Source organism: Pararge aegeria, chromosome 17 (genome assembly GCF_905163445.1).
Source record: "Pararge aegeria chromosome 17, ilParAegt1.1, whole genome shotgun sequence".
Taxonomy (NCBI): Eukaryota; Metazoa; Arthropoda; class Insecta; order Lepidoptera; family Nymphalidae; genus Pararge; species Pararge aegeria.
The window spans coordinates 773979-790052 of NC_053196.1; the positions used below are offsets into that span (position 1 = coordinate 773979).

Below are 16074 nucleotides of genomic sequence, written 5' to 3' on the forward strand. Positions count from 1 at the left end.
ATGAAGCCTAACGACTACGCCAAAAGTGATCCAGTTTCGTCACAACATTTCTCGCTCTGGCTGAACGGGTTCATTTCAAGCATTCTATGATCAAAACAATGCAAGCAAACTGCGATAAAAACTATTGTGATCCTCAATAGAATTTAGATTAAGTAATATATCAATTTAATTTTATATTATTACTAGCTGTTGCCTGCGTTCTTCGTCCGTGTTTTCACAAATCTTCTGGGCTCCGTTGGTTTTCTAGGGATAAAAAGCCTTATTTGCTCTACGTGCTTTCAATTAACTCTTTGCCTAAAATCAAATTGATAAGTTCGTTAGCTAGGGCGTCAAGCAAGGACAAACATGACAAACATACATGCTGACATCTAAGCTATATTTATATTGAAGAAAAGTGCTGTACGATCAATATATAAACTCAAATCACGCGAATTCCTCCTTGAGAAATTTAAAGAAATAGGTATACTTACTGTAGCTTCACAAAATATTAATAATAATACAGTATTTTTAAGACAATATATTAGTCTATATAAACAAAAAGTGGATATAAACAGTCGACTTACAAGACATAGTCATAAATTAGTGTCATCTGCATATCGTCTGCGAAAGATATAGAAGTCATTTGTGGCATTGAGTACGCTTTTGTAATATGATTCCTAAGGTAATTTTGACCCTACCAATGATAATAAGTTTAAAGAATATGTTAAAACACATTTTTACAGCGAGGTGAGATTGATGAACTAACTCCTTTATGACATGTTGCTTGGAAGCATCCGGCTCCGTTTTCATCTGTCACAAGATAGAAAATTGAATATTAAAATGTAAAATGTAAATAGTTGATGTTGGATAAGAGCAACTGCTGAGTTTCTGCACGGCTTCTTCTCGGAAGAATCTGCCTCCCAAACTGGTGGTAGATTCACTACAATGAGACAGACTTGACGTTTCAAAAGTACTTATAATACCTACTTGAAATAAATTTTGTTTTTCATTAAAAATTAAGTCGGATCACTGGTAGTTGATGAAGTGGCTAAATTTGCAAATAACGCCCCACTTTGTGGTGAATCATAACATCCCAGTCGAGCTTCATACAGTAAGTTGTTGATACGATTTTGTACAGTAATTTTAGCGTACTCAGTTTTTAACCGCTTAAGGTTCTGAGCTACCATTTCTCCAAAAACGTCGGATTCGTCACGAGGTGTTATTGTTCCTGCAGATTCTAAAAGTTTAAACAGACTTTTGGCATCATGTTTTTCTTCATTTCTGGTAACCTCTTTTTTCGTTGATACTCTTGGTGGTTTAAAAACATCTTGCTTTGATTGAATTTCTTCCTCAGCGATGTTTTCCATGCCAACTTCACATAGCATTAACGGCATCTCGACTTCATCGACAGCTTCATGGGAGTGGTTTCGGATATCTGACAAAGTTTCATCATCATCGGATTCACTATCCTGGAATTAAACAATCGAGATATTATATATCATATAACTCTGTTCATCTAAAACTGAAAGGAGACGGTTATATTTTGTTTGTATGACTTTTGCCATTTCTCTAACAAACAGGTTGCTATGTTTTGTTGGCCGTTAAGTAAATCATTTTGGTACTAAAACGTCTATTAACTTAAATTAAATAGCACCCTTTAAAGCTAAAATAGGAACCGGATTTTTTACCATTTTTTTTTGTAACTAACTAACAGACCTAAAGTACAAAATGAAATTTAAATTTAAATCCAAGCTCTAATCCCGAGGTAAAAAAAAGAGCTTACGATAAATATCAAGTCTTCTAATGAGTCCTAACCCATTGTATCTGCTGCAAGTTGCTAAGCGGTTTGGTATATCGCAGACTTCTGGTTGGTGCAGCGTCATTATACCGAATTTCAAATGATCGGACCTTGAAAATATTCAAGCAGTAAATGATCAGATAATTTTCGAGAACCATCTCGTCTTATGCCGTGAGGTCTGCTTTCATAAAGACGAACCATATCAATCCAGTTGTGTTAGATACCACAGACAGACAGATAAAACACATTAAGCTGATACTATTCTTATTTTTAGGTTTAGCCTTTATTCCGATTAAAAAGATAATATTACCTGGTATTCCCCCCCAACTTCGCCCCCTCTCCTGGGCTTCTCATGTAGAAAACTCATGGCGTGGTAACCAAACCATTTCGCCCTAAAACTGCCGCCCACCCCCATGCTTTTAACTTTTTTATAATTCCTTCTTTCCCGTTGATACTGGGATATTATATTTTTGATTTTCCTGTCGACTTCCGTTGTAGTCGTTTGGAACGTTGCCGCCATTTCTTTGTAAGCGTCTTGTTTCTTCATTTTACTTTTGTAGTAGACACTTCTGCCATCCCATAGACTGGGGTGCTTTTGAAATTGTTCTATGAGGGATAACACTTCTTCGCAGGTCCAACTGCGTTTTTCTTCCATGCTCCACCGTACGCCTAACAGAGGTTATTAATCTGGGCGTTTAATTTTTTAATTTTTTTTGTAGTTACATGAATTAAATGAGGTCGGGAACACTGGAAGGGTTGTTTGTCACTTTTTATCAATTGCATGTGTTTTCGTCTGACTCTATGATAACGTGCAGTTCTTATCGAGTTTAAAACACAACTGTTTAGTGTTTCCCCGGAGTCTGGCGGAGAGTTTCAAAACAAAATGAAAACCTCTCGCTCGCTCGGGTTTCGCTAACTAAACTTCTCGAGATCGATACGAGTTGGTTTGCTGTTTTTAGTTGACTGCCTTACGGTTTTGTTTTGGTCTGGGTATGGTGGCTAATATGTGTCCTCATACGTTCTAAACTTAAAAAGAATATACATATGGTGACGTGGATTTTGTCTTAGCAATCCACTTCCATAAATCGGTGATAGCCTAGGTTTCACGCACAGACATTGGCCAGCGTTGGTTATGGGTTGTTGTTTATGATGATTATGATGATAACTCCACCTATGAACAGATTATATAATTTCGATCTGTTCATGGACGCAGGTCAGGAACATGTCCTAAGCAGTGCCGGTCTGTGTCCATCGACCTAAACCAAAGGTCTTATGCCTCATGTGCCTGTAAACCACACAAAAGTAAAGAAAGTAGAAATCAAACCACAACACAACGACTAAATAATTGGTCACATATCGATCGCTATGTGGACTTTGTCAAATTCAAATTCAAATTCAAATTCAAAATTCATTTATTTCAAGTAGGCCTAATATAAGCACTTTTGAAACGTCAAGTCTGTCTGTTTGTAGTGATTCTACCACCGGTTCGGAAGGCAGAAGAAGGAATTTGTGGCTATAGATAGCCAAAAGTTCTTCATGTATTTTACTATTTTCATTGAATAACTTTATTTAATTAATAAGATAACACAGTTTTATTAATCTGATATTGTTACAGGATGTTTTGACACTATCTAAGTGAATTAGTGTTAATCAATCATGCAATAAAATTATTTTTATCGATCGGATTAGTTATATGTTATTTTGTAACACATTCAACTTTGGTATTTAAGAATTACATTAAGGTTCCCGTGTGTATTAAATTTCAGCTTCTTGTAGATATTTTTGTTTTAAATCATCAAGGTCTTCCATTGCCGGCCCATTTGGCATTGTTATCTCAATTTGATCTCATATCTTACTTTTTATTTTCCGTCCCTCAATTTTTGTTCCCCATATTAAATGATAATAAAAATTTATTTATTTCAAGCAGGCGTAAGTTATAAGCACTTTTTGAACGTCACCGGTTCGGAAGGCAGATTCCACTGGAAAGAGCCGGCAAGAAACTCAGCAGATTGCTCTTTTCCAACATCATTTTATAGCTTAACAATCTCTCTGTTTTGATTGATTTTGGTTGGTATTATGTTGGGGCATTAAGAAATAAACATATTCAAAATATTATTTTGATAGTTTTATCTAGACTTTATTGTCGGCTTTGACGGCTGGACAAATTCACACAAAATACATTTTTCCATTTTGGTACTAACCCTAAAAATTGCTATAGATGCTACTTACCTACTGCTACATACCTTTCTATACATTGCGTTAAGGCAGCCCACTCAAATATATATTCTCTATCACTTCTTAATTATTTTCAGCTTTGAATCCCATATTTAAATAGGAACCACTCGTACAAATAGATAAATACCTTCATAAAAGCCAGTTACGTAGGCCTTCTCTAAATAGACAGACATTGTATTTGATTCATAAAAGCAGAGTGGTTATCTGGATGCAAAAAGCTTTCTCTAAACAATATCCACTTCCCCATGCTTTGGAAACGCGATGCCATAAAATCGAAAGAGATCGTAAAGATAGCTGCAAAAAATCCGTTTCTTAAGCTACCTTCCCACCGAGGATGTGAGGTAGCTAAAGTGGTGCGAGAAAGCTACTAGTTGTAAAACAGTGAGCTAAGCGCAGCTTACTTTAAAAAAAAATTCAACAATCAGTGAGTTGAATACACATGTCTGCAAATACCTCGTAAGTATTATTTAAATCATGAACGGTTTTTAAAAAAATAAACTTTTTATGATTTCCCCATTACAATATCCATAACCAATTACTTCTAAATTGGTTACTTTAAATTATTATATCTTTTTAATAAGTCGTTTGCAAAGTACTACTTTAAATGAGCACTAGGTACTTACGAATGCTTGACTTATTTATTTTCGGAGACTACACATAGGACCATCAATTTAAAACAGAATGAGATTGTTTTTAAGATTTTTCAAGATCCACATTTTTCAGCTTCAAAGATTTTTATAATGATGAATCAAAATAATGGTACTGTATGTACCTTTAAGATTTGTAAATGATCATTAAATGATATATACGATATAAGTTGGTATATTTGTGCGTGAGACTCTGATACTTCGCCCTGCATTCTTACCCCTCATGGCACGGCACCCTTATACATCCCTGACTTCATAAACCGGGCTGCCAAATATCCCCACATGAGCAAAATACTAGAACTTCATGAATTTCATCAAGCGTTTGTCTCTTTCGCACGCACACCGCCCGTCCTGCTCGCACTCAATCTCCATTATGACGATAAAGTGACGTTGAGCGTAAGATTGGTGGCAAAGTATAGCCTGATTTAGAACTGTTACGAAAACACTCGCTTAGCGAAAACCAACCCAATTTCTTCGTTGTTAGATCCTATATAAGATTTTCTGGAGTGGTAAGGACAACTTTGCGTTAGTAAGGAAGTGTTTCCCTGGGAGAGGAACGCGCTATCTTCAAGGGCTGCTACAGAATATTTGGACTCGAGGGCTGTATCTACCCTATCATCGTTATCTCTTGGTGAAAGTCTCGGAAAAACTGTCGCGTCGGAGAAAAATGACAAAGGTTTGCAAAAGTGTTGTAAAAATGCAAATGTCTCGAACGATACAAACTTTGTCTTCTATAGTGACATAAAAAAAGTAGTAACTTTTCAATTAGGCATGAGTTTGACATATTATCACGATTAGATGTCTAGTAGCTTAGTTAAAGTCAAAGTCTAAGTCAAATATTTATTTGTTCAAATAGGCACATATATAGATGGCACTTTGGATGCATACGTTATATGTAAAATATAAAATAGAGGTGAGTTGATGGAGATAACTAAATTCTTCAACTTTAAACTGAAGCTACTAATGTTAATGTTTTATAGCACATCACTACAAAACATCGGTTCGCAAATAGAAGCTAAAATGATACATAACTATTTTGTCTTTGCCTATTTACCAGACACAGCAGACTTTACTCGCATTTTATTGTTTTTTTTAAACCTTCGGGAAGTATCGACTTTCTCAGAATTAAATATACTATGCATAGATGCAATATATATCCTTGTCGAATTTCATCGCTGTTAAATAATTTAGCCGTGAAAACAGACAAAAAGAGATACTTTCGAATTTATAACATTAAAAGTATGGATCTAAAAATACGTTTTTTTATGTTATATATTTATAATTACAAACTCAGCAGATGATGAGTATGCAACTGTTTCCAAGTGCAAAACAAGAATAAGCCAGGAAAAAATAATTACCTATATATTGGTGCCTAATTTTGATTCATGATCGAATGTTATACCCATAAGGAAGATATCATGAAGTTGTAATTTGAACGGGCTTTAGAATCTTACGGCCCAACTGCTGCTATACTTGCAAAACAGTTTATTTTGTGTTTGTAGTCGTATCATCCAACGAAATAAAAGAATATAAACACCGTCCGAAAGCTTTGATGCTCGAACCAGTCGATTGAATGAGTTTTAGTAAAAACGGATTAAGATTTTTTATGAATAAATAAAACTCGGAGGGGAGATATCTACACCGCGGGATTATTTATAATAAACGACGTAATCCGCGCCGCTGCACTAGTATTACGCCGGGGTGACTATGATTTTTGTAAAAACGGAAAGACTAACTTTTTTAACTACCACCTAATTAAAAGTAACTTACCTACCATTCCAGCTTAGTTCGGTAAGGAACTCAGGGCGGATTTTTGTCCTAAAAGCATCGTGTACCGTCGCTGTAGGGAAACAAGACGGACAATTCTTCTTAGGTTTACGTATTTTTTGTTTTGTTTTATAAATAAGAATATAATAAGAAATGTTATTTTAAGATTATATTTTTTCCATTTTATTTATTTATTTATTCGTAATCAACAGCGTTACTATAAAAATATATTTATAAATAGTTTCACTTATTATATATTAATTTGGTTTTGTATGATGTTTTATGTGTTTTTATTACAAATATATAATTAAATAATTAAGATCACTTTTTATCTCATCGACTATTTTATACTTTCTTTGTATTATTTGTTATTACTAGCTTCTGCCCGTGACTTCATCTGCGTGGACTTCTGAATTGGGATAAACCTTCGATCGTTAACAATTTTTAATCTTACCACGGGAACGGTTTGAGATATCGGTACAGAAAGTACATGTCCTTTTCCATAGGTGACATGTATACCAAAATTCAAAACTGTTGCCCGTGGCTTAGCTCGTAAACAATTTACAAATTTTCGTCGAGAACTACATAAGATAAAAGGTAGCCTATGTCCTTTTTTTATATCAAAGGCTGCATGCATGCCAAATTTCATTCAAATTCGTTTAGCCGTTTTTGCGTGATTGAGTAACAAACATCCACATACACTTTGACATACACGCAACTCAAAACTCACTCTAATGTTTCATTATGACCACCAAATCTTAACCCACCATCTACTCACTCTATACTCCGTCAATCACTAACACTCAAAGGTGGGCACCAAGAATTAATATATAAGCGTCGAGGTTTTCACTTAAACCAAATCTCACATACCTAGAATCTTTCTTAGAATGCATATCAGCGCGGGAAAAATAATGTTCCACTAATGCTCTATTTAATATTCAATGTGTTCTTATGCTGGTAAGAGATTTAGCGTTCCAGTACGATGTCTAGTAGACACCGATTAAAAGTATGGGTTTCAAATAATTGCTGTACCCCTAACAGGTTAGCCCGTTAGCATCTTATAATGTTGATGACAAAAAAAAACATCCGTCTAAGTTTTTTGTTGACTTTCTTAGACCAGGACGCGTTTCGAACCCTCCTAGAAGTTTACGAATATGGTTATCGCCATCATCTAACTACCGTACACTTCTCATGTAATGTACGCATCAAAAGTGCCACATATGGGCCTACTTGAATAAATGAGGCCACCAGAACCAGAGTGACCCAAACACAAGCTACTATTATGTGGATATGTGCCAAAATAGTTAAGGTGAAATTTTAAGTAGATGTAATTAAAAAAAAAATCATAGACACTGTATTCAAAATTTGTAAAATATGATATTAGTTATTGATAAAATTTAGATGAACTGTAAAAATAATCAGTATTTTTGTTATTTGTAATTTTTTTTGCAGATAGGCCACTATGGCACTTAGCATTGACAATATATTTATAAACAGTGTATAAATAATAGGCCAATATGTATGAACCTTATCACCTTTTTTATTAATTTAAATGCAAATTGTCATTTTTCAACTTAAATACTACAAATTAAACTCAGAACTAGCTCCTTTATTACTGTGTAATTTTTATTAAACTTTAGATTTATCTTAAACTCATATATTATTAATTTATTATAGTTTTTATTTCAACTTAAGACTATCTTAGGCATAACATGACAAAGTATTAAATTAGCCAGTCAGTTAATCAGTCGAAGAATCACTAATTGCACCATCTAGTTCATTCCCCGCATTGGAGGAGACTTTGAGTTGTTCATAGAAAGGGTGATAGATAGGTGGAACATATTCCAAAAGGCATAGAAGGTCTTTTTTTTTCTCATGGCTGATTTTTCTTCCCTCTGGAAATAAAATCTCGAGTTCAAAGTTTGACGTATCTTTGGATGACCTCTTGCTGAAATTAACCTCTGCGAAAAGAACTTCTGGCTCGTTGGAATATTTGAAGAACATCGAGAATGGATGGCTTTTATTGTACAAAAGCCACTGTATTTTAAGCCATTCAACTTTACTTCGATCAACGCCGATCTTCCTGTTTGTGATATTAGTTTCCAAGGCTTTGGTGGATATAAAGTCATCTCCTTTCATTTCCACAATTTTGAAAGGTTTCTTTTTTCTTGCTGCTAATATCACATTGTTCCAATGTTCGGGAACGTATATGTCTGGGAAATACTTCTTTTGTTTTTCCACCAAGCCAAAAGCCCGGTCGCAAGATGAAAAAGAATGTCCGCTGACCGTAAATTTGTGGTCTATATTTTCCACTGTAAATTGAGGACTAGAAACAATATGCATACATAACGCTGCAACTTTTATGTTGCGGTTTTGCCCGCCACACTGGTCAGAGTACATGATTAGCCTCTTTGTGTGTACATGTTCTCTGATAAATTTTAGGAGGCATGAACCTATTTCTTGTGGTCCCCTGGATGCTGTCGATTCATCCCAGACATACATAAACATTTCGTCTGTACCAGCATTATGAATGCCTAAACAGTAGGTCCACAACTGACGCTTGTAGTAGCAAATACCAGTTGAAATTACTGGTGTTGGGAGAGTCTTCATTAAGTCAAAGATTATAACGGTAGTATCGTTATCCTGCTTCGCATTTTGCATGTCAAGTTTTAAATTTTTCATCGCAGATTCTGCTTTTCGCAAATGAAGTTCTTTGGCGATAGTAAGCTCATTTTTTTTAGAAAGCTCGTTGTTATCGCAAGCGTCAATTTTTACTTTGAAATTGTCACATCGCTTACATGAGTCAGTTACTGGAGCATGAAATGTGAGGTTGAAATTTTCATTAAATATTTTTTCGAATATGTATTTTGAAACTGGTCCTGCAACCTTACTTTTGTATTCAGAGTACATTATTGACAAATTTAAGTGAGGAGGCAAGTACTGTCTCGATTCACTTTTGTGTCTTGTGTAGTGAGAATCATATTTCGGAAAAGTATTGATGAAATCCTTTACTTCGTTTACTTTTGTTTCTGGAGTTTTATTCGACGGAATGTGCCGGCCTCTTTTATCAATGGGAGCGGGATCGCCAAGAGGCTTATTTTTCAGAACCCTTGTAAGGCGTCCGTCCGATACTTTAAAAACTTGCTTAAAAAATGACTTACACACACGAATATGTTTTCCATTCGCCTCTGGTAAGTGATACAATCGAGAAAATTCCTTGGGCTTCGATGTGACGTTTCCAGCTACCCGATCCGATGTGGTATCTCTAACTCTCACATAAGACCTTGCTTTTATCACGACATGTATGAGTGAATATAGGTATGCACTTTGCAAATCAAAATTTGCTAGGGCATAAAACTTTGAAAAAAGTTGTTTTTGTCTGTCATGTACAATTTTGTCATGGCATTTTTGATTACAGGTGCATTGAAGACCTGTATCTATTTGTTTAGCAGGAATGAGAACGCCTTTTGTATTTACGTATGCCTCACCTCTAGCTCGTTTATTTTTTCTCACATTCTTTTTCCATAAACTTTCTTTGCGCATACGCTTCCTTGTATCTTTGTTTGTTGAAAAAGATGGCTGACCCTCTTCATTGTTTTCAGTAGACGAGTCCCCAAGAATGTCTTGTAAACTCCTCGATGAGCTCCTGCTACGTTGTTCTGGGACATACTCAGAACCCGAATCCTCATAGGGCTCCACCGGACTCAATCCAAATATATCTGCAAAAATAAAATTATTAACTAATTATTATAGCGTAAATTAATAGCTAAAATATATAAAAATCAGAAAAGTAAGTAACAACCTACATACATGACGAAAACTTAACATTAAAACTTCTCATAAGCACCCTCAATTTTTTTCAAAAGATCTATCCAAGAACGCCTCCTTCAATAGTCTAATACGCGAAAAAAAAATCCCACATTGTTTTATTACGGAACTCTAAAAACGTAAGCTTACCACGTAAGTCACCTTCAATGTTGTCAGTAGCTTCATTCTCAGTTGCACTCATTGTAGCTTCTGCTGGGTCTGGCCCAAACAAAAATAGTCAATGAAAATACAGTAACAAATTAAATAATAACATAACGAAAACTCAACATTTAAAACTAAGAATTACCTAGTATGTCATCCTCAATGTTTTCAGCAGCTTCATTCTCAGTTTCAATCATTGTAGCTCCTGCTAGATCTGTTCGAAACAAAAATAGTAAAAATTAAGTTAATTTGTAGGTTACAATTTATTGACATCGAAAAAACAAGAAAATATCTGACTAATAACAGGTATTCTTACCTCTTAAGCTTATTGCTGTACCGCCAACACCTTTCCGCACGTTCACGTAGATTAATAACTAATCTATACACACTTATTGCGTAAAAACACCAGTTTTGTACCCACAACACCAAAAATGTTTACACGTAAGTACCAAAGACCAGAGTGGCCCATGTCACATGAGCCGTAATGGCGGCAGATACTATAGTGACTCAAGTGATCTGGGCCACTATGCTCTATTAATATTCATTTAAGAATCAAAATGCCAGAACAATTTTTTTAACGCCATCTATGATTGTTTACTGAAATTACCTTTGAGCCACTCTGGCTATGAACTTAAGGGTTTGAAAAGGAGCATTGCCGTGGTCAACTAATATATCACAAATTGTGGTTTGGGCCGCTCTGGTTCTGGTGGCCTCAAATATATCTTTGACTTTGACTTTACTGCATTATTACTTGCCATCAGGTGAGATTGCAGTCGAGGGCTAATTTATAGTGAAAAAAAACCCCAAAATCGTGTGACTGGGACGTGTGGTCGCCCCACTACGCTCGCCGTCCCACCTCCCGCTGAGTGCATATTCAATTTGACACAACATCAAATTTGAAATCAGCTGGTCGTAAATACTTCGCCGCCCACCCCGCCCGCCCTGCCCCCCGCCCAGAGCGCATCGATCAAAAACGCGTTACCGACACATTTGACGAGGTAATGTCGCGTGAACTCTACTTACTTTTTTATTTCATGACAGAATCGTATTCGAATATGATCTCATACAACCTTGGGTACCCATGATATTACATACAATGAACATTAGCACCTTGGTCCTGTACCTTGTTGATGTGTACATTGTGTACATTGTTGATATTGGAAAAGAGCAACTGCTAAGTTTCTTGCTGGCTTCTTCTCGGTAGAATCTGCCTTCCGAACCAGTGGTAGAGTCACTACACACAGACATTTCAAAAGTGCTTAAATTAGGCCTACTTGAAATAAATAAATTTTGAATTTCGTACCAGTTTTCAGATACAGTCCGTCAACAATCACAATTTTTTTCATAACCTAGAAATAGTGGTTTATGCGTTGGTCTCTTACTAATAGAAAATCTATAAATATCGACATCATCATGAGCTTACGACTGCTGAGCACTAGTCAGCTCGCTGCAAGCTGAGGGTTTGTAGAAAATAGACCCTTAAGGATCAAAATATCATTATCTACATCATCATATTTCTCCTCCCAGAATGAGAGGGGTCAGGCCGTAGATATATTCATATCTTTATCAGCTTCTATGCTGCTTGCTTTGTTCTTGGTTGGTCCTTTAGTTTCAAAATAAGTATTTTTTTGTGTTAATATTTGCTTGTATGTAGTATTAAACGTACGTGCGTAGAGTACGTAGTAGGTAGTTAAGTTATTTTGGACGTGGAGCGTATTTCACCACGCTGTCTAAGCGTGGATTGCAGGTTTACTTATGATGTTCTGTTAAAATGGATACAATATTTTCATACAGTGTTAAGTCAATCTGGATGCCAAAATATCGTATACAACATATCCTACACAACATAACATCATATCCACGTCCAAAAAAAAATTACTACTACGTACTCTACGTACGTACGTTTAATAAAACATAAAGCAAATAATTATTTTGAACCTAAAGGACCAACCACGAAGGAGCAAGCAATATTAAAGCTACCAAAGATATGTATATGAAAATTTTAAAGCTCATTGCCCAACATACAAAAAAAGAAGGTATGAACTGGGGCCGTATTTTGAGTGTTTCGTCCATGGTATATAACACATATATCATATAGTTTTTAATATTTTCCTAAGGAAGTAAATTGATATAAAATATGAAGTCTCATAAGTAATAAAGCAGGCGATAAATAATGGCAGACATTAATAATGTTTTTGTAGCGCAACAGCTGTTGTCTAATGTCTATTCTCAAGACGTCCCCCACAGCGAGCAGGTTGATTCCCAAGACGGTTTACGGCTGCCTACACCGCTAAGACAAGTATAGTAAGTAATTAGTAGTAGTAGAGCTTCTTGTGTGTCGCTCGTCCGGGAAAGTATTATTACCTTGCTTATTTCTGCTGCTAAGCAGCATTGCTGTGTTCCAGTCTAACGGGCGTGGCTGCGGTGTCATTTCAGGCACACCAGGCTTAATACTGTCGCCTCAGGTTGATAAACCTCCTGCTCAGTGTTCCTCTGTTTATGGGCGATGGTTTTCCTCTTTTCATTAAGTAGGTCTACCCGGCCCGTCAATTTTTAGAAATAAAAAATCATTCCAGCCATCCATTCCAGCCTGCTTCACTCATCATAAACATATCAACCCATTAACGGCCAAAATTTAAAATATTGTTTAGTATTTATTTTTATTTTATTTTATTCTACTAGTTAAGCTCTTTCATATGATACCCTTACTGATGGAGGCAATTTATATACACAGATTGGACCGATTTTCATCAAGAATAGCGTAAAACACTTATTTACCTTTCAAACAAATAAAAAAAAAACAAAATCGGTTCATCAGACAGACACACACGCTCACACACACACATAAACACACACGTCCAACTATAACACACCGTTTTTTCTGCGTCCGGGGTCGGTAAAAATAAATAAGAATAAGCGTGTCTTAGTATTAATTTACGTTCGTCTTCAGTGAGCCTTATGTGACGTATAAGCGCAGGCATATAGAGTTTCTTATGGTTTTTGTGAGCGATCAGCTGTTCGGCATGGGGGCCCTTATCATCGCTGCTAGCCCACATACCTACTGATAAATGCGGAGCAGACCAACGGACGTCTTCGCATAGGGGTAGCAAATTATACGTTGTGAAACGTTTCGCTCTTTGCTATTTTAAAACTTTCGAAGTTCCATGTAAAACAATGACTTTGGAAGAAAATTTGATTGGACATCAAATATTTTAACCCCTACCCTCAATACCCCTGTTATTCCATGCCTTCATGGAATAACAAACAAACAGTCTTTTATGTTATTAGTGAGAAAGTCTTTGATCTTTTGTTAACTGTTACTATACCTGTTGGTTATGACTTCTGACAATGCATTCTAACACCGGAATTTAATAAGGTATCCGCAATCCAAGATCGATGTACATCGTAAATTAATTAATACGGACAGATCGTATGCATCAGACAGATTAATTTTGTAGACGCTTTAGAATAGTAGCTGATCTTCGATGTTGAGAATAAAGATCGTATCATAAGCTTAATTAATTTCAGGAGTAATATAGAAGCCTGCTCACCTCCCCCTATCGTGCATAACTTTTCTGACAGTTTTAGCCGAAAGCGTTCTGTCGTCTCCGTGCAAGGTGTGCCACTGCCATCGGCGAATCATGAGTTTTCCGTTTCCAATTAGCGACTGTCAGAAAAGTTACTTTACAAAAAAGTGGCAGTTCATCAATCCGATCTTTATTATCAACTCATTACTGGCCCTATGGCCGACGTCCACCACTCTGGCCAAGTGCGTATAGGCAGACTTCAGACAGCTTTTTTTAAGAACCTCCATGGCGTGGTGAGCGCGTTGCTATGCTTGCTTTTACCGGGTGTAAGCCCCGGCAGGGGCGATTTGGGAATTTATAATTTTTGAATTTTCTCTGACCTGTTCTGGGAGGCTTCTGCCTGCCTTCTTCTATTAAGCGATATAGCGTTCCATTACGATGTCGTGTACAAACTGTTGTAGGAGTTTGGGTTCAATATAACTGTCATACCCCCCACAAGTTACCCCGTCACCATATAAGACTGCATCATCACTTACCAGCAAGTGTGATTGCGGTCGCGGGTTAATTTTCAGTGGACTAAAAAATCCTTACAGGCCTAGAGACTTCCAGCTGAAACGCAACATATTCATGGGTAAGTATAGGTATGTTAACCGGACGTCTAACAAAGCCAGAACGAGGGACATGCCGTGGTGGTTTTTCAGTTTGGGTATAACCCCCCTTTAGTGGGGGGAGTCAAACATTACCTTCGCTCTGCCCAAGGGTCGTAGGTAGACATACATTTTTCTTACCACGCCAAAATTAAAAAGGGGAGTAGGTACACAATACCGCACTTTTCCAGCGTGGATTGGTACGAGTATTAGACTACGGCCTTAACCCCTTCTCATTGTGGAAGGAGGTATGTGCCATGTAGTGGGCCGTTAATGGGTTGATACGATGATGATGATGATGATAAGTGGGTATAAGGATTTTTTTTGTACGTGGATAGCGTTTCAATTTGTTTTGATACCAGAAGCATAAACCACAATCTTTAGTGACAATCTTTACAGCGTTTTGATTCGATTCCTTTTATTAGGGGAATCCCGGTTTTACGACGCGATTAGGAGCCGCCGCGTCCTCCGATCAAATAAACATACGGAACACCCCGGTGGCTTTACGAGTTACGAGCGCACTGATTGAAACCGGTTTACGAGCCGCCCCGCGCGAGCCCGCTTTCATCTCATTCCAAATAAACCTTAGCGTTTTTACATGGCCCTGCATGTGTCTAACTAGCATAGGGTTTTTTTAAACAAACCAAAGTCAAATATGTTTTGTGCTTTCTAACGCCTTCTGGCGCAGTGGTGAGCGCTGTGGTCTTATGAGTAGGAGGTCCCGGGTTCGATGCTCGGCGGGGGCTATTTGGATGGCGAAATACTGCTTACTAAATTTCGTGAAAGTCGTTTGGGCCGTTTCCGTTATCTGACAACCCTATCTAAGACAAAAGAGCGACACGTGTATGGTACCTACGCTACGCGATGAGTTCAAAGTGACGGTAGTCACTTGATTTTAATTTTGAATGTGATGTCCTAACATCTTTCAGTAAAAACTATGCCACTGGTTTCCTAAAAGGGTATACGAGACAGTACATTATGTACCTCTAAAGCCTGTAAAGTAATATTAAAATTTTAATTTATACGTTGTATATACATATATACAAGAATTGCTCGTTAAATAATTTAATTGTTATAGACATTAAAAACTGCCATTGTTACAGAGCTCGTCCAGAGAAATCACTACTACCGGCGCTCTTATTACTACCGGCAAAGAGCACTTTGCTAGTATAAAGGTCACATGAACCTCAGGTTGTTCCTTGCATGCCCTGCGGAGTTTTGCTCTGTTTATAGGAGATGGTTACATTAAACAATTAATGGGACATCAGCTGGGTCCGCCAATTATTATAATTAATTAAAAACTTCATATTCGTCTTTTTTAAAGACACGGCCATAGGCTACACCGGCTAAAAGTGTCCCGAAATCACAGAACTCACAGAAATCCATAACTAATAAGCAAAGCAAAGCAAACGTATAAGTATAGTCTGTACTATGTATATCATTTAAAAGAACCTGCAACATACAATTAATCACTTGTGTAGAAACTCTCTTAAGTGAATAAAAGC

The 16074-nt window shown here is 36.7% G+C and overlaps 1 protein-coding gene across 2 annotated transcripts; it reads right to left on the reverse strand.

Moving 5' to 3' along the window:
• Window positions 1-7672: 7672 nt before the first annotated feature.
• Window positions 7673-11102, reverse strand: LOC120631000. Of its 2 annotated transcripts, XM_039900387.1 has the most exons (3): window positions 10541-11102; window positions 10384-10452; window positions 7673-10145 (listed from the first exon to the last, which is right to left on the reverse strand). In XM_039900387.1, the coding sequence occupies exons 1-3, from the start codon at window positions 10590-10592 to the stop codon at window positions 8167-8169; spliced, it is 2100 nt and encodes a 699-aa protein (XP_039756321.1). In that variant the 5' UTR covers window positions 10593-11102; the 3' UTR covers window positions 7673-8166. The 2 variants fall into 2 exon arrangements, with proteins under 2 accessions (XP_039756321.1, XP_039756322.1); XM_039900388.1 differs by lacking the exon at window positions 10384-10452.
• Between the last annotated feature and the right edge of the window lie 4972 nt (window positions 11103-16074).

Coding starts and splice junctions, on each gene's coding strand:
- LOC120631000 (XM_039900387.1), bottom strand. CDS start 10,592: ATGATTGAAACTGAGAATGAAGCTGCTGAAAACATTGAGGATGACATA. Junction 10,453..10,540: donor CATTGAGGATGACATACTAG/GTAATTCTTAGT, acceptor TGTTTGGGCCAG/ACCCAGCAGAAGCTACAATG. Junction 10,146..10,383: donor CATTGAAGGTGACTTACGTG/GTAAGCTTACGT, acceptor TTATTTTTGCAG/ATATATTTGGATTGAGTCCG.